Raw genomic sequence first — 24160 nt, forward strand, 5'->3', positions numbered from 1 at the left:
AACATATCTTGGTAAGAACTTACCAATTCGCTGAAATTGAAACTTACTGCTAGTACTGATTGTTCAATTTTGACAAAGATCCCCCTGGAAAACCTCTGTAGTTTCTGTCAGCTAACCTACCCAACTACTGAGGAGCCCAGGCTTCCAGGATCCACAGCTCTGGGACAAGCAACAGAGGGTCCTGTGGCACCTTTAAGACTAACAGAAGTAAGGTGCCACAGGACCCTCTGTTGCTTTTTACAAATTCAGACTAACACAGCTACCCCTCTGATACTCAGCTCTGGGACAATGCAGACTGCCACTGATCCTGGGATCCTAAGGCTTGGACTGTCTCTGAGCTGGGGACCTCAGTGGACTACATCAATGTTGGAGACTCCAGGACTTTCAGGGTCCATTTACTTTTGCAGAGGATTTCAAAATGTTTGGATTTTATTCCAAACTGGAATGAAACCAAATTTCAAAATATCAAAATCCTCCATGAAATGGAATGGTAAAACAAGCGGAAATAAAACCGTACATATTTTTTCAGGCCTTTATCTATCATAAAGAAGAAAAAAGGGCACAAAAGGGATTATATTTTTAGAAGTCATTTGCAGTTCAGCTTTAACTAATCATCATTAACAGAAACATTTTTTGCCAAAAATTAAATAAAGCAATAAAGTGTCATTTTAACTATTTTTTCCCTTTACTCCTTAGGCTTCCATATTATATATAGTAACAGGCTGTATCGATTTGAATTAGGTCTTTTTTAAGTGGGAATTCAACCATGAGAGAACTACCTTGCCTAGTGCTCCTACCATTTTATCTGAACCAATTAAAATGTCAATGGCAGTTTGGGTAAATCTCCCCATTGAAGATAAATAAGTCTGTGGCAGCGCTTGGAGCAGAACCAAGCATCTTCATTCAGCCACTCATGCTCAGCCTAATCATAGATTAGACACCCTCCCTACCCTTACAGTGATTAGTCGCTGTTTTTAGAAAGGATTTTTTGTGCCTCCCAGGCCTTGTCTACACTAGTACATTTACCTAAGGTGTCAGCAACTGGTGCGGTCGAACCTGGTTTAGCTGCATGCATACACAATGCCAAATTATGGCTCCAATCTTGTAATCAGACACAGGATGGTGGACCCCTGTGGCCACATGGGCTTCACTGAGGTCAGTGGGGATGTGCAGGGGCGCAGGGGGCGGCCTGTGGCCAGGAACTCAAGGGCAGGATCAAGGCCCACATTCAGCACTGCGCCAGTGAGGGCGGAAGCGAGGAAGGAACTGGATGCACCAAGACACCCCTGGCACGTACTAGTCACACCTCTAGGAACTGCCCCGCCTAGGGAGTGAGACCCCCCAGCGGCGGGTCCAGGCAGAAGCAGAGCAAGAGAGAATAATTTAGAGCCCTTTAGTCTGTGTGGGAGGGTGGGTGGGGGGGGGGGATGAACATTTTCTCAACAGTTTTTTTCTTTTTTAAATGTTTAAACTGTCCCCAGCCGCTACCCCCAATCTGGGCTCACGGCACTTCACAGCGAGTCCCGCCGGCACCCCGGAAGTGGGCGTGGGGGTGACCGAGGCGCGGAGAGGCTAAGCGGGGCACTTCGCACAGCGGGTGACACTTCCGGGCTTGACATGGGGCGGGGGCGCTCAGAGCCCTCGGCCTCCGCGTGCGCGTCTAGGGGGCTCCGCGCCCCTGATAACCCGGCCAGTGGGGAGGGAACAAACTGCGCCCAGCCGCCGCCTGCCACCCAATGGCGCAAGGACAGGCTGTGCGCATGCGCTCTACCTCTTCCCGAGCTCAGCCCGACTCAGCCCGAACCTCTCCGAGCGCCTTCGGGTATCTCCGGCGGCCAGAAAGAGGAGGGAGCCGAGGGTGCGTGCGCGGTGCATTGTGGGGCGGCAAGGAGCCGAGTCACCGCTGGGTTGGAGCCGCCATCTTGTCTCCGACCGGATTCGCTGCCGCCTCCGGGGCCTGCTCCTTCTCCTCAGTGAGCCAGGCGGGGGAGAGGCCCAGCCAGGCTGATGCGCGCGTCCCCTCGCGCCTCTCTCAGGTGCCGCTAGCGTCCAGGCTTCGGGCGGGGCGGCCGCGGCCGGGGGGCTCCGCCATGGGTCGGTCCCGCAGCCGGAGCTCGTCCCGCTCCAAGCACACCAAGAGCTCCAAGCACACCAAGAAGAACCGGAGCCGCTCGCGGTCCCGCTCCCGGGAGAAGGAGCGGGCGCGCAAGCGCTCCAAGTCCCGGGAGACCAAGCGGAACCGGCGCCGCGAGTCCCGCTCCCGGTCCCGCTCCAACACGGCCCCCTCGTCCCGCCGGGAGCGCGAGCGGGAGCGCGCCTCGTCCCCCCCGGACCGCATCGACATCTTCGGGCGCACGGTGAGCAAGCGCAGCAGCCTGGACGAGAAGCAGAAGCGGGAGGAGGAGGAGAAAAAAGCGGAGTTCGAGCGGCAGCGGAAAATGTGAGTGCCCATCTCGGGGAACCCCGCCCGGGGCCTCGTCTCCGAGCCCGGCTCGCAGCGGCTCCCGCCTCTCGCTTCGATCCAGGGGCAATCGCGCCGAGCCCCTCCCCCCCATCCTCCCCGCTAGAAAACACCCACCGCGGAGCCGCTGCTTCCCTCCTTCCCCATCCATCTCGCTTCCTCCTCTAACATGCATCTAAGGGCCTTCGGTTCGGTCGCCTCCTCTGTCCGAGGCCTCGCCGCCTCTGGGGCTGTGTGTGCAGCGCTCGCTGCCAGACTTTTGTCCCTCCCCTTTTCTGCAAACATGCAGCTTATTCTTTAGGCTGAGGCACTCCTAGTTGGCCAAAGGGCTGTGTTGTGCCTTGTAAAAAGAATGCACTCAACGAGTATACTAATTCGGGGTTTGACTCTGCATTAGTGCTGAATCAGAGGATTCATATCATGAAACACTTGCTTAGTTGGCCAAAACTAGCATGTTCAGTGTTCGTGTGTGTGTAGCTCTTGTTATATTTCATAAAACCCACAGGCCTTCTTTCATTTTGTTATAGATTTGGAATTAGGTGCCGAATAGTTCACCTTGCAACATTATTTAAGTTATTAAAAATATTTTTATTCTCCCTTATGATTTCTTACTCCATCACAGACAGCAACAAAACTCCTTGTAATAAGTTGTAATAAATCCATCCTTATTTTTGAATGTCCAGTAAACTTGGCATCTTGATATGTGAACCTGTGATGCAAAAACATTGATGTGGGAAAACAAAAATACACTTCTATCCCGATATAACACAAATTCAGATATAACGCGGTAAAGCAGCACCTCGAGGGGGTGGGGCTGTGCACTCCAGTGGATCAAAGCAAGTTCGATGTAACACGGTTTCACCTATAACGCGGTAAGATTTTTTGGTTCCCGAGGACAGCGTTATATCGAGGTAGCGGTGTACTCTCTGATTCCACCTTTTTAAGTGAATGCTTAGGCAGAGTCAAATAATGACAACCAGTCCGATTAATTTTACACCAACTCATTTTCTTTTGGCTTTGTTCTAGCTATATCATAATGAATGAAATAATTACAAATCATCCATATGTTGGAAATTCTGATCTCTCCATATTGCTTCTTTCATTTCTATTTTAAAGTATTCTGCTGTTGGGAGTTCTCTTGACTTAGGCTAATTGCAGTTTGATAGCGTTGTCATCAAATGTTGTTGTATTGTTACAGAGCACACATTTGAAAAATTTCAAAATATTTTGTCTTGGAGACACTGGGCCCTGATTCTCCTGTTAGACCTGGGCCAATCAGGATTAATTATATTGAAATCAGTGAAGTTTCTCTAGCCTAGGGGTTCTCAAACTGGGGGTTGCGAGGTTATTACATGGGGGGGTCGCGAGCTGTCAGTCTCCACCCCAAACCCCATTTTTGCCTTCAGTATTTATAATGGTATTTAATATATTTAAAATGTTTTTAATTTATAAGGGGGGGTCGCACTCAGAGGCTTCCTGTGTGAAAGGGGTCATGAGTACAAAAGTTTGAGAACCACTGCGCCTATAGTTATGAGTGAAAAGAGATTCCTGCTCTGGTTGTTTATTTTTAAACAATGTCTCTTCTCAATTTGGAATCTTAATGCTTTTGTTCCAGATTCTTTTTCATTCACAGGTAACCCTTTAAATGAGCTGTAAGGCAAACACCTAATTATTTGAGAACATATATGTGACTTGTGAAATATTTGCCGTTTTAAAGTAATTGGACATCTGCTTTTTATAACAAAGGCCTGATCTCTTACCAGACCAAAAATGGCTTTTTAGGAGAGGGAAGAAACTGTTCTAGTACTAAAGGAAAATGAAAGGTTTAAGATCTTTATATCAAATACTTAAGCAGTTCATCATTATGTTGCCATTAAAACTTCGATTTGCAACAAATCTAGTTCTGTTTACCTGAATATTAGGCCAGAGCTCATTAAGAAAAAAAATCTGTTGGCTTTCTTACCTGAACCTTCATGTTTTTCTAGAACAACTTTGTTATACTACACAAATCAGCTTATTATGAAAAATGGTGGAATACTTGTGACTTATGAGCTAGGTGGGCAATATGGGAATTGATCGAAGTAGCAACAGTGGAGTAAAGTGCAGTCTTTCTCTCACAGGAGTTTGTTAGGCAAACAAAATTCTGCTGTTTGTCAAAGTACTATTTTAGAGGTGCACAAGAGTCTTTAGTTGTCCAGATTATTTAAGTGTTGAAGAAGAACTTTCATGATTTTGGTAGGGAATGTTTTTGGGAGGGAGAGGGTTGAGGTTTTGGGGGGGGAAGGCGGGGTGTAGAGCTCTGGTCAAGTGAAAAATTCTCTAAGTTATATTCCATTTGGGCTTTGCTAATGTGGCAAACTATATTAAATTTAAATGTTGTGCTTCACTAGTTGAATCAAGCACTTCATATTTCATACTGGCTTATATGTCACTTACCAAATTGCCTAGTGATAGGCAGCTACATACATTGAAAATGACTTTCTTCTGAATCTGTACAGAATGGCTGTCCTGAAATGTAAGAGACCTCTGTGCTTTACCATGTTTTCTGTTCTTTGCAGTGACGCTTAATTTCAAGGTCTACAAATAAATGAATATGGAAACTTTGATGTAGCAAACCCACTGAATAATAAGCACTTTTCTTCTTGCAGTTCTCATAAAACTCCTAACATACTCTATATGAATCTCATAACTTATCCTGAAAAATCTGACACAAACATGCTTTGACTTTCTGGTGTTTCTGAAAATGTTGTGGCTTGTTAGAGGAGGATGCTAATTTTACTTCTGTATAGGAAGTCTTGTATACACGTGTTACAGAAAATACCTTATTATAGATAGAAACTACACCACCATATTTAAGCCTGATCCTGCATTTATTGAGAATCTACAACATTGACTTGTAGAGTTAAATTTTCAAATGTAGATGTTGGGGTGGTGGTCTAAAACAGAACTTAAATCTTTGAGAATAAATTCCCGGGTAGTCATGCTTTTTAGCGTAGTTTTGATCCTGGAACACTAACTTTGGGGGGGTGTAATGTAATGTAATAGTTGTCTGTAAGTATGGAAAGATATGCAAGCGCTGCTCCTAATTTTAGGAATCTTTACTTTTTTTGCCAGGTGTAGGAGGAGGTGAGACCTGCACCATGCGATGCTAATTTGAGAACAATATAATTTACTTATTTTATTTTTAAAAAATGAGCAGCTCATGTGCTTATTTGTCTGAAATATTTCCTTTTAATTCAAAAATATTTTTTTCATGTGGATTTAACTTCTCATGTTCAAATATTTGATTAAGAGGGCAACGATAAATACAGATTTGTGTAGATCGATACCTGATATATACCAAGGCTTAACTTGAAACAAATTTTACAGCACAATTATAACCTACTGAGTAATATAATATTGTTTTAGATTCTAGCCTTATTCTTAAGGTTTTAAAAACACTTTCGAGAATATGCCTACAAGAACCTTGCAGTTATTTCTGGAATGAAAGTGCAGTGGGCAACAAATACACTGCACAACAGTGGGGTGAGGAAATGGGCCATGGAATATTTTATATCCACTTAAAGCAGAGAACTTTGGTTTAAGGTTTCATCAGAAAGAGCCCACATCTGCATCAGTAGAATGAAAGACTAAATTGACTTTTCTGGGGGTTAGACCTATAGGTTCAAGGAGCCCTTAGGTGTTTCATATATGTTATTTAAATAGTCAATCCATTCCCTTTAGGTTATGTGTTGTCTTACTATTTTGTAAAATCCCCACTAGGAAATCAAAAATCTGTCAAATTATAGCATTTTTCTGAAAATATATGAATAATTGAAAATGTCTCCATAGTTAAAATATACTTATAATTGAGTGAATAACATCTGAAACTCTTACTTTAACAAGAAAGTGACCAGAAACTATTCTATTTTAGGTCTTATATTGTAAACCATACATTATTGGTCCTAACTGACAAATTAAGATGCATCTCTTTTAAACATATTGTAGTCAGTATTTCATTAATGTGCTTAAGTTTCAATTCAAACAAAAGTCCAGTGTGAATGTAAAAATAAGACAGTACCGTAATCCTAAAAAGCGAATACCATTTAAGGCAGGGGTTCTCAAACTGGGGGTCAGGACCCCTCAGGGGGTCGCGAGGTTATTACATGGGGTGTCAGGAGTTGTCAGCCTCCACCCCAAACCCTGCTTTGCCTCCAGCATTTATAATGGTATTAAATATACAGAAAAGTATTTTTAATTTATAGGAGGGGTTGCATTCAGAGGCTTGCTATGTGAAAGGGGTCACCAGTGAAAAAGTTTGAGAATCACTGATTTAAGGAATTAGCTGTAGAATATTATTTTATATAAAATGAACATCCTGTTAGTATTTGAATATTTAATTCACCAGCGGGCCCAATCCTGCAAATGCTCACTACTGTGAATAGTGCTTGCTATCATGAGGAGCTTTTTCATCTTCATGGTAGCAAGCACTACAGCAAGTATTAAGCATTTATAGGATCTAGCCCAATATTTTACTGTTCAGTAAAATGTGAAGGGGGTTAAAGTTAAGTGAATATAACATTTTGCATCCTATCATATTTGGTGTTAGCCTCTTAAAAAAAATAGCATCTTACTAAAAACAAAACCCACTCTTTAGAAAAAAATTCCTTTTGTAAAAATGCAGAACACAAAAGCAATGCTTTATTTAGGACTCTGAATTGATATTCTTTGTTTTTGTACAATTATGCTTGACACTCAATACCATCATAAAGAAATTAAGTAAATCTGCAGTATTTGATATGTGATAAGGTAAATTATTGGAGATCTAGATTACGACAACACCTGGAGCTTTTGTTAGGAATATTCAGATTACAAATTTTATTGTCTCTGCTTTCTATTTTAGTTAGAGACCAGTTTGGTGCCTTTGAGGTGGAGGCCTTAGGGCAGTGTTTTATTACTTCATGTAACACAGAACCTAAAATGTTTTGAATTTTGAAAGGGGAATGGGTACTTTAGCTGATAGCTACGTTTCAACATTACTGTGATTTAAGTAACATTCAGAGTCAAAATAATCCATTTGCTGTATCACAACCTACTCAAAATGCTATTTTGTTGTTAAATATAACATTTTAAGATGTGTTAAATATGTTATGTTGCTATGGCTTTTGTACTCATCATCTTACTCGCTTTCTCTTAAATATAAAGCAAAGTTTTTGTATGGGTGGTGTGTGAACAAAGAATAAAGGAAAACGTTTAAATATATAATACCAACAATAATCATCTATGTCAAACTGTGAATTCAAAGTTTTATTTAAATTTCATTATTGAAATAACTAATTCAATTATTATTTTCATGTCTCTTTTTCTAGACGCCAACAAGAAATTGAAGAGAAACTCATAGAGGAAGAGACTGCCCGAAGAGTGGAAGAGCTTGTGGCTAAGCGTGTAGAGGAAGAGCTGGAGAAACGGAAGGATGAGATTGAGCGAGAGGTTCTCCGCAGGGTGGAGGAGGCTAAGCGCATCATGGAAAAACAGTTGCTCGAAGAACTCGAGCGACAGCGACAAGCTGAACTTGCGGCACAAAAAGCCAGAGAGGTAACGCTCGGTCGTTTGGAAAGTAGAGACAGTCCATGGCAAAACTTTCAGTGTCTGGTTGTGCCTCCTGTTCGGTTCAGAAAGAGATGGAATACAGCAAATCTAATTCCCTTCTCGTGTAAACTTGCATTGCTGCGAAACTTAATTTCTAGCCTATTCAGAGGAGCTCACTGATACTTAAAACAGTTACTCTCCTAAAACCTGTACAAGGATACTTGAATTTTAATGGAACTGACCTACATATTTGAGAATTGTTTGAAACTTTTGCCATGGCTGCAGGATTTATCCACAATCCTTTCTTATTTGGGGGGAAAGGGTTAAAATTTATAATAATGTATCCTTCATTTGTTTCATTTTATTTACCTAGACTGTAAGAGGCTTTTTGCCTTCAGTCAGGAAAAGAGCAGGGTCCAGCACTGAGCTGCAGTACCTGTCTTTTAACTAGGTTTTCTTACTGTTCTCCCTTTAAAACAAACATTCTCTTTGAGCATACATTGGACTAATTCTTGTACTTTGAACATAAGCCCAGCCACCGTCTTCACCAAGGACTTATGTCCAAATCATTATATTCATTTTTCAGTAACTACTAACTCCTTTTTTCCTCTAGAATTTATTAAGGAGCAGGTTGTCCTTGTCTGAAGTCAAGCTAAACATGTTACTTGTTTTATCAGCAGCTGGAGGAAAAGCTGAAAAACGTCTTTCTGTGAGGCAGTAATTTGCTACTAAGGCTTTGATGCTTGTCCGCACTAATCACTCCAGGATCCAAAAATTTAAAGTCAATCTTTTAAACCCTTAAAGAAAATTCAGCTAAACAGCACTGAGTGTCCAATAACTCTCTCACTCCGTACTTCTTTTAATAATTGGTCTAAATGAATAACTTGATTAGTTTACAACAGGAAAGTCATTAATAATGGTGCTTTCTCCTTTCAGGCTAAACATCAACTGTTTGTCTGCCAATATAATATCTTTGAAATAAAAGCTCTTTTGCTGAGACTTAAGATATGCAGAATTTCACATGTGTGCAATTCAAAGTTCAACTTTAAGAGAAATGCATTTTGACTTTAGATACATTAAAATTTGCTGAAATTTGTATATAGTGGATTTCAGTTGACTAAATGGATGCATCATTCATAAAAAGGTTTTTAAAAACCATAATTGAAGTTTGATGCGGAGTAGTTACATCGGTGCTTTACTATGTAAAATAAATTTCAATTCCTGGAGCACAGCCTGCTAGCTAGTAGCTGATTACTAGTCATCGTAAGAAGTTTTCTCTTCATATGCTTGTTTTGTTTCATATTAACTTTTTTTTTTACACAGACACAAACCTCTGGCTGATTTAAATCTTCCAAATACTAAAATAATTTGGATATTTATTATGTGAACTGAAGCACCTCAAAAACCTTCCCGCACTCTTCATATTTGTTTTGCATAACAAAGTTTTATTAAATTCACCAAGGAAACAGCAGTTTATAAGGCTCTATTTCCTCATCATGCCTTTCCTGGACTCCTGAATTCCAGTTCAAACTGTAGATGACAGTTTAAGCTGTCTTAAATTTGTCAAAATATTGAATGTTAAGTCCATTTTCCCCACGAAAGAAGCCCTTAGTTCCATGAAGTATGGATTACCATTTGTATTTTTCACTAACAGTAAATGTATTTTTCTTATTAATTGTTTGCCTTAGGAATGATTTACATATTTTTGTTCCTTCTTATCATAAACATCTGCATTCCTCAGCTCAGCCTTCCTTGTATGTTGTTTCTTTATAAATGGTTGAGCTGCTGATGCAGGTATTGCCAAGCTAACAGTACAAATCATTTTAAAGAGGAAGCTGGCGCGTATGGCAGCCGAGGAGCACACTCTGCAGGACACTGGACAAGACAGTAAATATTCAACTTTTAATGCTGATTAAAGGAGTATAGGTAAAGAATACGTAGGTATACTTAATTGGTGAGACCAACTATTCACTTTATTTATATTTTATATATTACTTTTTTAATTTGGTAAATACTATCCAGTTTTTGTAGTTGTCCTTGTTCATTTGTGTGGTATTAAAATACTAGTAATAAATTGTCAGGAATCTATGATTAGGGAGGGTTTAGTTGGTTGCTGTTTGGACTGGGAGGGATGATTTAAATTTAGTACTAGAGACCAATTTTAGTGGCTGCACAATTTACTGTTGAGACAAAATAGGTGGCTGTAAAGCTGCCCCGTAAGTCAGTTCACAAAAGAATTCTGAGGAAGATTAGTGAAGACACATAAATGAGTATTTTACTTTTCTAACATCTTACCCTGTCCTCCCCTTTAGGAGGAAGAGCGTGCAAAACGTGAGGAACTAGAGCGAATATTAGAAGAGAATAATCGAAAAATTGCAGAAGCACAAGCTAAACTGGTAGGTAGAAATGTTTACATTAATGTAGACCTGTTCAAATCTTATTGCCTGATGTGCTAGATAAGATTTTTTTTTTAAACATCTAATCCTACTCCCATTTAAATCGGTGTGAATGCTCCCATTGACTTTGATGGCAAACAATCTCTTTCCAGCTCCCAATGTATCCTTTCAGGTTTTGACTGGTGACCAGGCTTTGGTTAGTGTTCCTAGTGTAACAGAACAGGTATAAATATGTTTGACACGAGCAAAATTCCAGTGTGCATTGGGTGAGAAGGACTTTGTCAACATATACACTTCAGACTTTTTTATATGATAGTTGCATTTGTTTAAAGTAAATCAATGGGTTTTAAACCAGTTTAGTTAAATCAGTGCAAAAACATTTCATCCCTGTGTGGATGCTGTTACTTTGGTTTGAGTGGCTTATTTTGGTTGATCAGTTTAAAATAATCCAAAATAAGCCTGATCACAAAGGGGTTTGCACCAGTTTAAATTGTGTAGATAAGGCCTTTGTTAAAACTGGTTTCTGGATTGACACCTGCTTTAAAATCTCACTATCAGTTTTTGTGGTTTTACAACCACATTTTTAATTTATCGCTTTATGGAAAAACAACTATACAAACAGAAGAAATTATTCAAATTAACTGTATGCTAAATACTATTAAATGAACAAAATAAAAACTTGAAAATACAGAAGTTCTTCCGCTAATCTTTCTTTTATTAGTAATTATGTCCTGATAGTGCAAATAGACACAAGTCACTTTATTCCTGAGTCATTCCATTAAGCTTACTGCATAAGTGCTTGCACTGTTTGAGCCTAAATGGTAACTTGTAATAGGTTGAGAAAGAAATTGGCAGGGTTTTGCTCTATATTGATAGTGCCCCTTTAAATTATCAAACACAAACAAGAAGTAGTGGAGAATATTCCTTTTTATAAATTGATTTCCCTAATAATGAAAAAAAGGAATAATGTTGTATTTAAATTTGTAATGCATATAAATATATACAGATAGTATTTGTAAAGTGTGTTGAAAATGGAAAGAACTATATTGGTGTATGATATTTTTATATGCACTTAAAAGCCTGATCCAGAAAATGTTTATGCATGTGCAAAACTTTACTTATGTGAAGCCAATAGAACTTGTAACATGAGTAGTTACATGTCTAAGTTTGCAGGATTGGGCTCTGTGTTTGCTGAATACATGTAAAATAGAGATTGAAAAATCACTACTATAGGGCCCGCTAAATATTATGTATTCTAACTTCTACTGGTTTTGTACACAGGCTGAAGAACAATTGAAAATTGTTGAAGAACAAAGAAAGATTCATGAGGAGAGGATGAAACTAGAACAAGAGAGGCAACGTCAGCAAAAGGAAGAGCAAAAAATGATCCTGGGCAAGGGAAAGTCTAGGCCAAAACTGTCCTTCTCACTAAAGAGCCAGGATTAAATTGGAACTCTGAACTCTTAAAAAGAAAAATGAAACAGAAAAACTTTGTATGGTAGCTTCATGTTGAAGTGGTTTCTTTCACTATATTTTTTTTTTTTTTTTTTTTTTGGTCTTTTTTTGAAAGTCTGGAAAGTTAGCTTGTTCTAATAGGGGCTGTGCTCTGCAATTCTTAATTTTTTTTTAACTTCCATTAAGTTAAATTCTTATCAGATCACTGTTGCCTTTTAGAGAGTAATCTGTTCTCATCCATTTTATTTCTGTAATAGTGGTTTGAAGCAGATCAGGTCACTTTATAAATTGTGTATGATCTGATAAGGTTTTTACTGACCCACTGATCTCAGAGTTATACTCTGATATTAGACCGAATTTCATGCTGGTTTTGCTGACTTTTTTAATAACAAAAAAAGTTAGTACATGCATCAGTAAATTCCCAAGTACTACTGGACCTCTGTGGTTTATTGTTAAATCAGTGTCCTATGATACTGTCCCACTGTTGCACTTGATGTTCCCGATACAGGTAAGGAAACAGTTGGTCAATTCTGCTATGAATATATAGAAAGATTGAGAGTTCAGTATTGTCTCTTAGATTGTTTTTATTACATTGACAAAATTCAACCAGCATTCCCCATTGTGTAAATAAACCAATTTGCTGAATAAAGTAAAGTCTTAAATTCATATGTTTAAGTAAATTTTTTTAGTACACTTATATAACTACAGTAAGAGTGACAGTTCACTTTCCTAAATTCAAACATATAGTGGTATTTTTTAAGTTCACTTCAAAAAAAATTGTTGCTTTTCCTACCTCTAATGCAAGGATTACACAGACAGTTAAAAAACCCACAGTTTTTAATATTTTTTTAATGGCTGTTGCTATTTTCATTAAATGTTGGTATTATTCTGACAGAGACTTATTTTGGCTTGTTTAGCTTACTGAACCCAGAAAAGTACTTTAGTATCTAATCCCCTTGAGTTTGCCTCATTATATAGAATGTTATATAATTTAGGGTCATCACCATATATAGTGGATCTGATAGATTTAGGAAGGGGAAAACAAACCCTATATATATTTATTTTTAAATTGAAGGGCAAGCACACTTGCGAGGTAATGGAAAGCAGAAAGTGAAGTTCTGTTTAAATACATTGTTTTAGGCACAAAGCAACTGTTGTTCATGTGCAGCATCCTGAATGTTATCCATTTATATACAGGTTTTATTCTGACAAATGAAAACACAGATTGAAAACTATATATAAAATCCCCTTTTGTATGTAACTCTTCTGCTGAAACTTCAGCTACTGTAGTGTCCAGTTCTAAAATTCCATTTTTCCTATTGCTATTACAACATCTATAGTGAATACTTTAAAATGAAAGATCGTAATTGTTGACTAAACATTTGAAGATTTTCCGGACTAAGAGGGAAAGAATTCCTGATACTTCACCAGATCTGTTTCTGTGGATTTGATAAATAAAATGTAGCAGGTTGAATGTGTCACTGTAACAGTATGCAGCAATCTTTGTCTGGAACTTGGAGTCGGGCGCAGATTGACACTTTTCGCTTTGCCCTGAGCATCACGATAAGCATGAAGATATAAAATACCTACAACAGTACTTGTACTTAAATTTGTCTTTATAAATTGTTACAGAAATAGTGTTGCTTAATGAGTAAGCACACAAACTGAAGCCAAACAATGTACATGACCTGTAGCAAACATCAGGCTTTATTTAAAAACTCAACTGATACCTGTATTTCTAAAATATAAAACTTCCCCTTGTTCCCTATATGAGAAACAAGCTATTAAAAAATCAATACTTAAACAGACCTATGTATTTTGTTTCCTCTCCTGTTCTGAATGCAAAAAACGAAATCTGCCATAATGCAGATTTGCAGTTGTAATATTTCACACTTCATTAATTATTTTCTTTTGTTAAATAATGGCACCAATACAATACATAAAATCTTGGTTGTACAGTATAAGTCATCCTTCCTCTGACACAATGTAGTATAGTCCAAAAAAAAATAGGTTTCACATCCTACTACATGTGTTACACTTGTGTATTTGTATTCTTCCTAGGAGCAGATCTTAAGTGGGTGTGTAATTGTCATAACTCCACTAACTTCAAATATATCTGCTTACTAGCTAGATTGTATAAGTTTTGTACAGGGAGAGAGTCATGTGTGCTTAATTCCCCTTGCCTCCCAAAACAACGTGTTTGTCAGTTATTTGTGACACACTTAGAGTTGTGAAGGGGAGTGTGGGAATAGTCCTCTTGTTATACCTATATATTTTCTCTTGCTACTAAAAGAATGGCAACCCCGAGGGCAATAGTGAAGACTCAGTTCTTCCACTGCTATTTGCTGTTTGACATCCTGTCACAAGAAATGACTTAAGCCTCAACCCCCCTCCCTGATATTTGTACCTGTCTACAGTTACAATTATTTGTTACATATACAAATTCCTTAACACTTCAGGCAACAATTAAACTGATCAGATAGATTTAGTCTGTCAGTTTCCCCTGAAGGATGGGTCATGGGAAAGTTGTAGATGGGTTGCGAGAATGGCTCAGAAGGGAGGCTGGGAAGGGGCTGGAGAGTGAGCCTACCCCATAAACACCCCCCCCCCCCCCCCCCCCCACGGCTTCTGCCCTTGTTTCCCCCCCTCAGGCATTGCAACCTGGCATGTGGGGTTGCAGTACCACTCAGGTTTGGCCCACTCTCTGGCATGAGGGATGAGTGGCCAGGCCAAACCTGAGCAGTGCTGTAACCCCGCACTCCAGGTTGCAATGAACTGGAGCCATTAGGACAGGATGAAAGGGGCAGGCTTGCTCTCCATTTCCCAGGGTCTCCCTGCACTAGGCTGGGATTAGAGTGATGGGAGTGAGGGTGCTGCTGTAGGTGGTCAATAGTGTCTCGGCAGGGCAAGGAGGAGACAGCAGCACTGGTGAAAGAGGACACTTTCCTATTTTTTTGTCCCTTCCCTCCCTCTCCCAATTTGAACCCTGGGTGCCTTGTAAAAAAGACCATGCAGTTGGTGAGTATGCTTAGTAAAAGTTCAGGGAACTACTGCATTAGTTACACTGAACCGTGTTGAAGTCACAATTATGAGCTACAGCTCCCATTGACTTTCTTTTGGGGGGTTATTTCTCATCTAGTGTAGAAGGGGTGCTGATTTCTCCCCTGTTTTTAAGCCACTTCAGCCTTTGCTTTGAACATGTTAGCTTACTGAATATTTGATAGGAGTGGGGCATCCTTGTGTCCATATGCACAAAGGCAGTGTGGTTTGAGCATTGGCCTGCTAAACCCCAGGTTGTGAGTTCAATCCTTGAGGGGGCCATTTAGGGATCTGGGGCAAAAATCTGTCTGGGGATTGGTCCTGCTTTGAGCAGGGGGTTGGACTAGATGATCTCCTGAGGTCCCTTCTAACCCTGATATTCTATGATGTGCAGTGTGAACCATACATTTTTCATCTGATGATAAAGATGGCCTTTGGCTCCGGTGACCCTACTTTTCAGGAAGTGTTTGTTGGATTTTTTTTTTTTTTTAAGGGAAAAATAGGGTGGAATAAACTGGAGCTGCTATCCTAGCCAAAGACAAACTACTTTTTCAAAATCGGAAGAGGCTCTTTTGCTGTTACGATAAACCACCCTTTAACCGTACCACATTCATTAGTCTGATGAAAACTGACTTCTGCTATGAAATGAACTGAAGAGCTGCTGCTCCTGAAGGCTGCAGAGACAATTTGGCCTGTGAGCTATCTAAGCAACAGACCAATGCCCTACCCACCCACATAACAAAGGGAGTGTCACTACACCTCAAGGCATTTGATATTAGAATCAATTCCCAGCTTGCTTCCTGAAAAAAAGGAAAAACCACCACCACCCATCGCCTATTTCTTCCCCCTCACATACACACTTGCCCCAAATATACTACCACCTGCTTTTTTCCCTATGGTATTTCACATGCTCTACTACTATCCTCACCAAGAATGTGGAATAAGTTGTTTCTCACTGCACTCTCCAACAATCTCTCTGTGCCTGCCCTGGCTACCCCTGCTTTTCAGGAAATGACTGTTGGATTTATTTTATTTTTATTTTTTTTCCTTTGTTTTTTTTTTTAAAACACCAGGCATAAATAGAGAGGGTGGAATAAACTTGCACTGCTACCCTAGCCATAGATTCAAACAACGTTTTCAAAATCAGAGAGGTTTCTTTTGCACTTACGATTACCACCCTTTAACTTACCTCATGGGGGCTGCTGCTTTTGGCCCCCACATACACAAATGATCTTTTAACCATTTAAAAACATTGAGGGAGGTGTGGACTGTTGCACCGTCACTATACCATGCTCTGTCCTTTGTCCCTTTGGAAGAGGAAAACAATTGCCTGTCACTGGTGAGGGCCTGATCTTGCACTATTGGACTCCCTGGGAGTTTTGCCACTCTTTAATGGGAACAGGGTGGGGCCCTTATAGTGCAGTGGAGAAATTCAAACCAAATAGGAAACATACACTCCAATTTGTATGCTCTAGCAATTCTTTTAGAAGTAACAGTGGAGGCTGCATTTATCCGTGACAGCGAAGGCCAGGAGGAGGGGAACGTGACCAGCCCTGAGCTTCTGCAGCTACAGAAACTGGAGTTGCTTTTCTCATGACTTTCCAGGCCTGTGTGTGTGTATATTTTCATGTTTGTATCACCCAACCAAGACACAGACTGTTTTTTTTTCTTCATGTGTTTGTGTGGTGGTAATTGAGGGCTTAATTTTCATGGTAGTGGAGAGAAGAGAGCAGAGCCTCTTTTTAATATCTCCATAGTGGATATCCAAATGACTCCTATCTGCCTGGAATGACCAAAGGTTGTACTGGCTCAGTGATCAGTTCTGTGTGGGTAGACATACATACACCCTTTTTAAAGGCCACTGAAATAGATTAACTCTGCTCCTTGGTTCTTTCCCCTACCCCCAACCGGAAACTTCAGAGAAGAATTATTTATGTTTGGGGTATTTTTAATTTCCTTTGGGGATCACTACCTGAGCTAAGAAGAGTCAGTATAAAAATAATTCAAACACAGAGCCAAAAAGCATTGGCCAAACTGCACACTACCATGTTTTACGGAATGCATTCTGTCAGTGATGGTATTTAGTAGGAGAGGAGCGTTTTCTGAAAAAGCATAGGGAACCAAAATTCCTCAGTTACAAAACAGATAGGGAAAGGGCAGATTAATAGTTCAGATCTATATTCACTGTGTCAGAGACATGGAAAATATATCTTGTTAAATTTTGAGTGATGGCAGTGGTCAGAGCTTTAGGATCTCCTTCAAGTGCCCAACTCAGTTGGCCTTACACAAACAATAATCAATCTGTTTAAAAGCAGTAAGCATCATTTGTCCATCATTTGTCTTTCGCTATTAAATGTAGTATTCATCATGGCTATTCAGGTATATCTTTGGTGAATTTTCAGGTAATGACCAATGATGGTGGAGGTTTGCACTTAAAAATATTTTGATTCCCCCCCCCTTAACTTGATGTTTAAAAGGGATTCGTGAAGAATTGGGGGCCGATCCTGCTTCTATTCCCCTAAATGAGAGTTTTGTTGAAGGTTGCAGTGAGGATAGAATCAGAGCCAATATTTGTGTAATAACCAGGATGCGGGGTGGGGGGGGGGCGAATTATTCAGAGACAAATCTCTGGTTTCTGCTCTGCGGTTTGAATGAAAGAAGGAAATAGTTTTCTAGAGCGCAAATCGTATCGTTCTATTTTTGTTTGCTTTTTACACAAGCTAAACACGCGTAGCAGTTTTTCTTCATTGTATTTTGTTCTGCACTAACTCATAGGGCCGATCCTCTCCTCCTTTGCTCACGCAAAACCCCTCGCCGAAAACGGGAGCTAGGTCTATGCTAGGCACTCAGGATCGTGCCCCAAAACCATATCACAATTTCCCGCGGGAGATCGAGCCTTGGTCTCCAGAATTTAGACAGTGCTACTCTGAAACCTGAGGAAACTATGTTTTCGATGAAATGCGAAGCCCTGGGTATAGATCCCGGCCACAAACTTCCTGATCTTCTGATTTGTTAAAAAAGCTTCGTTAAAGAAGCGATTCCTGTGGCTAAAAAAGGCGATTGATAGCTTAAGTTGTGTAGCTTTCACAAAATCTTACGTTTCCTCTGCGATTTCTGGTTTGTACGGAGGTAAACCAGGAAAGCTAGAGCCTGATCCCGGGAAGTGTTGAATTCTACAGGAGTAAACCGTATTGAGCAACCAGGCAAGATTCGGACACTAATGGGGATGGGGGAACAGGCTATGGGGTAGCTCGAAAGGTTTCCTGTCCTATTATAAAACAGATTGCTGCCACTGGAACTTTGGTCCCACTCGGCTTTCACCCACTCGCCCTGAATTTCACTTCTGAGCAATGTAGCCTCTCAGACTTGGAAAATTACCCCTCGCTGCTGTAAGAAAAATAATGCTATTGTCAAATCATTTTAAATCGCCAGTAGGGAAAAAAATCAAAAAAGTTATTGGTGATACTTTTAAAAATGACTAATGAATAAATACAACTTTTAGCACATTACTGTTTTGTATGTCAAATTATTGATGTATATGTTGTTTCATAAAAATACTGTAGGTGAGCATCGTGCGATGTTTAGTTATACAAAGACGGTTGTTTTTTTAAGGTATATTTTGTTGTTTTGGAGACTATATAAAACAATTTTATTTGCGTAGAAACATGATTAACTTCTGGGAGCCAAAAATATAATGTGTTACAAGTTGTATTTTTAGTTGCTGAGGGCTATTTTCAGACAATGCAGAGCTCTTCATTTCCTCTGCTTTACTTAAAACAAGGATACAGAGAGTTAGAGGTCATCGTTTACTCACAGCTTTTACAGAACACCACTCCCTAACCTTTTGCTTCAAACCAAACAAAAGTAGAAACATAAAATAGAGAGTTTAATCTACTTTACACTTCTCTGTCGCTAGAAGCATTGATCAAACTCATTGTTTATATTGGCTTATGAAGGGATACAAATCACAAAATTTCTTTTAAAATATAATAAATTAAACACCCCCCATACACACACCGACTGACGAGGGTTGCTCTTTGGTTGATGCCCCTCGATCTGAATAATACACAAACTCTGTCTCCCACTTGTGTTAGGAATCGGATCCCATCCTGGGACTCAGATCCTTTTCTACCAATTGCGGCGCCGAATCTGCAATTCTGACAACATTGCAGGCTAAATTTAATTAATAGTTTACTTAAGACATATTCGATGTTTTGTGTGAAAGACAAACTGATTTTCCCTCTTCCTTGAGTTGTCGATTTCACTAGAGAATTACCATATGCAATTCACACAATCCACGAGGCATCAAATGCGCCTTTAACCTCCTTTTCCTTCTCGTTGTGTTGTTAACGGTTTGAATGATCTGTGCCAGACATGTTGGTGAACCCTAAATCACAAATTTGGTAAAAAGAGAATTGTAGCCACTTTCTCCAAAAGGAATAAATGAATCAAAATAAAGTGGCAGCTGGTTTTCCTTATAAGACCTTTTTCCTATTTCAGTACAAACAGAATGAACTATACTGATTTAAAAAAATATATTTTCTCGTGGAATAAAATTATTCTCGTGGCTTGTTCACATATTTTCTGTATGTCATTTAACTAAACGGTGGGGGAAATGATTCTATTTCAAGAGAGGAAAAGAACAGCGTAGTTCACAGGGATCTGACTTTTATTTACTTCGTCGATTTTTGGGCATACAACTCCTATTTCAAGACATTTGTCAGTCTACATAATTTAAAAAAAAACTGTATGACTTACTTATAATTATTATTTAGTCTTGGGATCAACATCATTCTGAACTGCTAGTCCTCTGCCAAACCTCCATTCCAAAAATAATTCCTAACAGATGCGCAGCATTAGAGTGTTTGTTGTTGTTATATTCTGGGGAGAAATAGATGTAGGTTTTAGGGAGAAAAGGAAAGGAGTCACAGGAAGGGGATTAAACCTTTTGCTTCATATTGAAGCCGGTTGATCAAATGGCCGCTAGTGGGCGCTGTGGCTCTGTGGAAACGTACAAAGGGCGTCAGAGACCTGCACGTTCCAATTCTCTCTCCAGGGCTGCGAGGAATGATCAGAGTGCAAAGGCTCGCACTTGAAGTCTTCCCCGGCCACCTACTCAGTTTTTACTTTTTGTGCCTCTTTCCACTTTCCACTTTCGATCGGATTTGTTCTTTTTGAGCCCTGTGGAAAGGGACCTTTGGGAGAGTCTGACCCCAAGGAGACAGCCACTGTTGACTCTAATTTGCCATTTCTTGCCTCGTTGCAAAAAGTTGCCCGGTGCTGTTGAGATTCGCAAGATCTGGAGAGAGTATTGATCGAACAACCCTCATCATAACAAATGTGTAGACGTGAAGAAAGTGGCACTGAGTGACAGACAAGGAAGGGCGAGAAAATTCACACCCGATTTGAGAGTCTCTAATTATCTGTTGCAAATTCAGGCTCCACATCTCTTTGAAGTGGCTTTGCATTTCCAAATCCTGTTTATTTAGGACTGTCCGTGGCTAATTGTTTTGTAACAAAATAAACTTTGAAAACTGTAATTAAGAGACCCCGTGGGAAATGCTGACAGCCAGGGTCAACGTGACAGGATGGAGAGAAAAATACCGACTGAAAATATAAAAATGTGGGGGTAAGGGCCCGGGAGGACAGAAAGCTTTCTCTCATTATCTCTATTATTAAAGTATACACGATATGTGGCTTCATATGATAAACTTGACGTGAAGTTACATAATAGCGATTCTCCCAGTGAAACGTAATTAAAGTCAGGAAGCACGACCTGCAAATAGGGAAATATAATTACTCCGCAAGTACAGGTTGGCTGCAGAGAGGGATAAACTCCACTTTGATCCTTTTTATCCCATGTATAACATTGCCGGTACCTCGCAGCCGTAGACATTGTTTGAGCCTTTATGACAAGATGTGTAAAAGTTTTTTTTTTTAATTGTTCTTTTTAATACTATAATCGGATGGAAAGGTGTTAAAACGTGGTTGGAGTCTCATCCTGCACTGTATTATTCTGATCATGAACATAGCGATGGTGGGTTTTTTTATTATTGATTATGCTATTAACAATAAGATTATATTATAGTGTTTTAAGGGGATCACCTGTCACACACAAGGCCCCACCCGAAGACAGAATGTCGAGGGGTGAGGTGTGTAAGTGACACATGCGACACCCAACCAGAGCCTCCGCTCCTCCAGTAGCCCTATGAGCGCTGGCTGAAGGGGAGGATGGGCTGAGTTTATATTGCTATGACAGCACGCTAGGAGCGGTTACATTCGTTCAGTGAAGACTCCAAGCGGCGGCAGCAGCAGCGACTTGGAGCCTGAAGGAGCAAGGGAGGGAAAGGCTGCAGCTCGCCCGGCTCTTTCTCTCTCTCTGCCACCTACTCAGCGGCAGCAGCACTCCAAGCCAAGGGGCCCCTGCCTGTCTCTCGCTGGGTCTGCCCGCTTGCCACCCAGCGCTGGGCACGCACTGCAGATCTCCAGTGGAAGAAGCACGAAAAGGGGAGATTTTGATGCTAGGAGCCCCCCTCCGCCCCATCTCTGCACACAGCGGGGACAGCACCCCCGCGCCGGGGGCGGGCATGGAACCCTGCGGATGCGCTTTCCAGGGGCTCCGGGAGCTGATACTCGAAGTGGATTTATAGAGCGAAGCTTCCCTTCGCCATCCCTGCACAGCCCGGGCCGGTGGCCGCACGGATTGCACGCGCCGGGGACCAGGGAGCACAATCAGAGACCCAGGGGGATCCTCCTGGCGGAGGCCGGGTCCCTTCTCCCCTTTAATCGCCCCCATCTCCAGTTCTGCTCGGTTTTTATTTTACGCGATCCCCAGGCGCGGTGACCGTGGATGGCGCACTGGATCCAAAGCGGAGTTGGCAGTTTGAGTGGCGTCTTGCAAGCCAGCCGGGAGCTCCCAAAGAGCAGGGCGGACTGAGGCGTTTGCATTGGTGGTGGCGTTGTTACTTCGGAGGTGGCTGGATTCTTATCTCGCCGGAGAATTTCCGACATGCCTGGGGCACAAATGACTCAGTAACGCTGCTTGCAGTTCTCACCAAGTGCTTCGTCGCTCGTCTTGTTGTTGGTTTGTTTCCGGTCAATCTTTCTTGCTGGGGGATACCGAGCGTCCACCCGCCCCCGCTGACCAGGTACGGGGAGTCGCACGGAGGAGTTGGCGAGGTTTTGGCAAGGGACTTGGAGCCGCTTTCGACCATGGCTGTGCGGAGGGGAGACTCCTCCCTTTGGAAGTACTGCTGGGGAGCTTTGATGGTTTTATGCAGAACTGCAATGGCCAGATCGGTAGTTTTAGACCCGATATATTGGAATTCCTCCAACCCCAAGTAAGTTTGCCTCATTCTGCTTCATCCTCCCCGCTCCCCCCTCCCCCCCCCCCCCCCAGGGGTCTGATTTAGTTTTAATGGCACAGCCAGCCAGCGGGGCCGACGTGGGTCTGTGGAGCGTGGAGAGGGCGAGTGGCAGGCACTGCGGTCCCAGGGGGCTGAGCTCCCGGCGGCGCCTGCTCTCACCCCGAGGGCAAGGTGCTGCTGCTGGGGTACTGCTGTGATTAATCGGGCACCACATGCGGAGCACAGTCCGGGCAGGGCACGGGCAGCGGGATCCTTGCACTTTTCCTTACCCACCCTTCTGTGGCTCCCTGTGGGCCGAGGCGATCCCTCGCCCTGCTCTCTCCCTCCCTCTGCTCAGGGCGCTCTCTCCAGGTTAGAAATTCTCCGACGACCCAGTGCACTTCAGGATTAAATATCCCTCTTCCCCCCGAAGACACCGAGGGGGGGATTTGTGCACAGAGTCTGTCTCGCTCTCACCGGGGAGGGTATCACGGTAGCCTTGTCCGGCTTCTGTTTCTCTGCAGGACAAATATAGACACAGCCATGGGGCCAGCTCCTGCAGTGCTTGGGCAGGGGCCGCTCCCAGGGAGAGGCAATGCTTTATGATTTGGAAGTCAGCGGGCGTTTTGCCTGAGCAAGAAGTGCAAGGATCCTGTCAGGGCTCTGGGACAGGGGGAGATATGGGTGTCAGAAGAGTAAGGGAGGATCCCTAGAGTGAAGTCTATTGCTATTCCTGGGAGTTTTGCCCTTGACTTTAATGGGGCCAGGATTTCCCCTTTAGACTGCATACTCGATGGGGACAGGGGCCATGGCTTCAGATGAGTTTGCAGTTGCACAGGGCCTAACGCCAAATCTGACTGGGCCCCCTGGGGGCTACTGTAATTGTAAGAATGATTGGGATCCTGCCTGGCTCTATTCTCCCAGCATTGGGAGAGGGCACGACTGAGTACAGAGCCTCTGGGCAGATGAGCCTTTTCATACAGATCCCCAGCAGGGCCAAATCCAGCGGGGCTCATTGTCTACCCTTATAGCTCCTCACCTCCAGCAAAGCAGGGAGTGCAGGTTGGTCCCACTTCCTTAGAGCAGCGCTGCATTATGCACTATGAGAACTACTGCTCAACTTCTCCATGTGGGGATGCAGGGCCAGATTCAGCCCATTGACTTCAGTGAAGTTGCACTGGCTGACAGCAGGGCTAAATTTGGCCAGTGGACTTGATAACAAGGCACATGCTTGTGAGTAATGTACTGAGTATTGTCCGTCAGAGAGCATTTTCATGTCTCTAGTCAGAGCAGGCAGAAAGTATATGTGTTTCAAGATTTAATTATATAGTCCTATTCTTTGAAAGTCTCCTGCTTAGGTGTATTGAGATTGTTACTTTTGGAAATAGGGATGTTATTTGCATAATCCCCGTGAAGAGAAAGCTAGGCAATGATGCAAAGAGAGTCTTCCTTGCTTTAAAACGTGTATTGTTCCAACCTGTTTTATTTATGCCACTGATGCATATATCTGAAGTTGGCTTTGATAAACTTTGAAACCCATCAAAACTTTTGTGATATGGAAAGATTTTCTATAGCACTGTTTGAACTCCCCTCTCACAGTATTATCAGGAAGGATAGTTTGATAATGAGTTTAGAAAGTTTTATGCTAAAATATTATTTAATTTATAATTTTAATTAAATATGTTTAAAAACAAACCAGACACATAGAAGATCACAAATGTAAATTTCAGCATACTCATTTTGTGTATTGACTGAATTCAGGTTTTCCCATTTAATCCATTTAGTAAATATCTGTAAAAGTGCCCTTAGATGAACAAGACATACTGGGAAGTGCCCAGAGAAGAAGAGTGGAGTATTTCCTGAATCAGGGAACTAACTGTGTATTGGTACCAAAA

The 24160-nt window shown here is 41.6% G+C and overlaps 2 protein-coding genes across 4 annotated transcripts in view; both read left to right on the plus strand.

Annotated features, from left to right (window-relative positions):
* The first annotated feature begins 1602 nt into the window (after nucleotides 1–1602).
* ARGLU1 (arginine and glutamate rich 1) lies at nucleotides 1603–13686 on the plus strand. Its single transcript, XM_034758184.1, is given in 5 exon segments — nucleotides 1603–1702; nucleotides 1705–2440; nucleotides 7810–8035; nucleotides 10342–10425; nucleotides 11707–13686. Coding segments are annotated over 5 exon segments (1296 nt in total). The 5' UTR covers nucleotides 1603–1617; the 3' UTR covers nucleotides 11872–13686.
* Nucleotides 13687–21181: 7495 nt separating this feature from the next.
* EFNB2 (ephrin B2) overlaps nucleotides 21182–24160 on the plus strand; it is a 56256-nt gene continuing 53277 nt past the window's right edge. For all 3 annotated transcript variants that reach the window (XR_004644044.1, XM_034758185.1, XM_034758186.1), the window contains exon 1: nucleotides 21182–22259. Coding sequence is in view for 2 of the 3 variants with exons in the window: in XM_034758185.1 (XP_034614076.1) it covers nucleotides 22132–22259 (128 nt within the window). In the remaining variant the exon portion in view is untranslated. The remainder of the gene's footprint in view (nucleotides 22260–24160) is intronic.

This window comes from Trachemys scripta, chromosome 1 (assembly GCF_013100865.1).
Source record: "Trachemys scripta elegans isolate TJP31775 chromosome 1, CAS_Tse_1.0, whole genome shotgun sequence".
Taxonomy (NCBI): Eukaryota; Metazoa; Chordata; order Testudines; family Emydidae; genus Trachemys; species Trachemys scripta.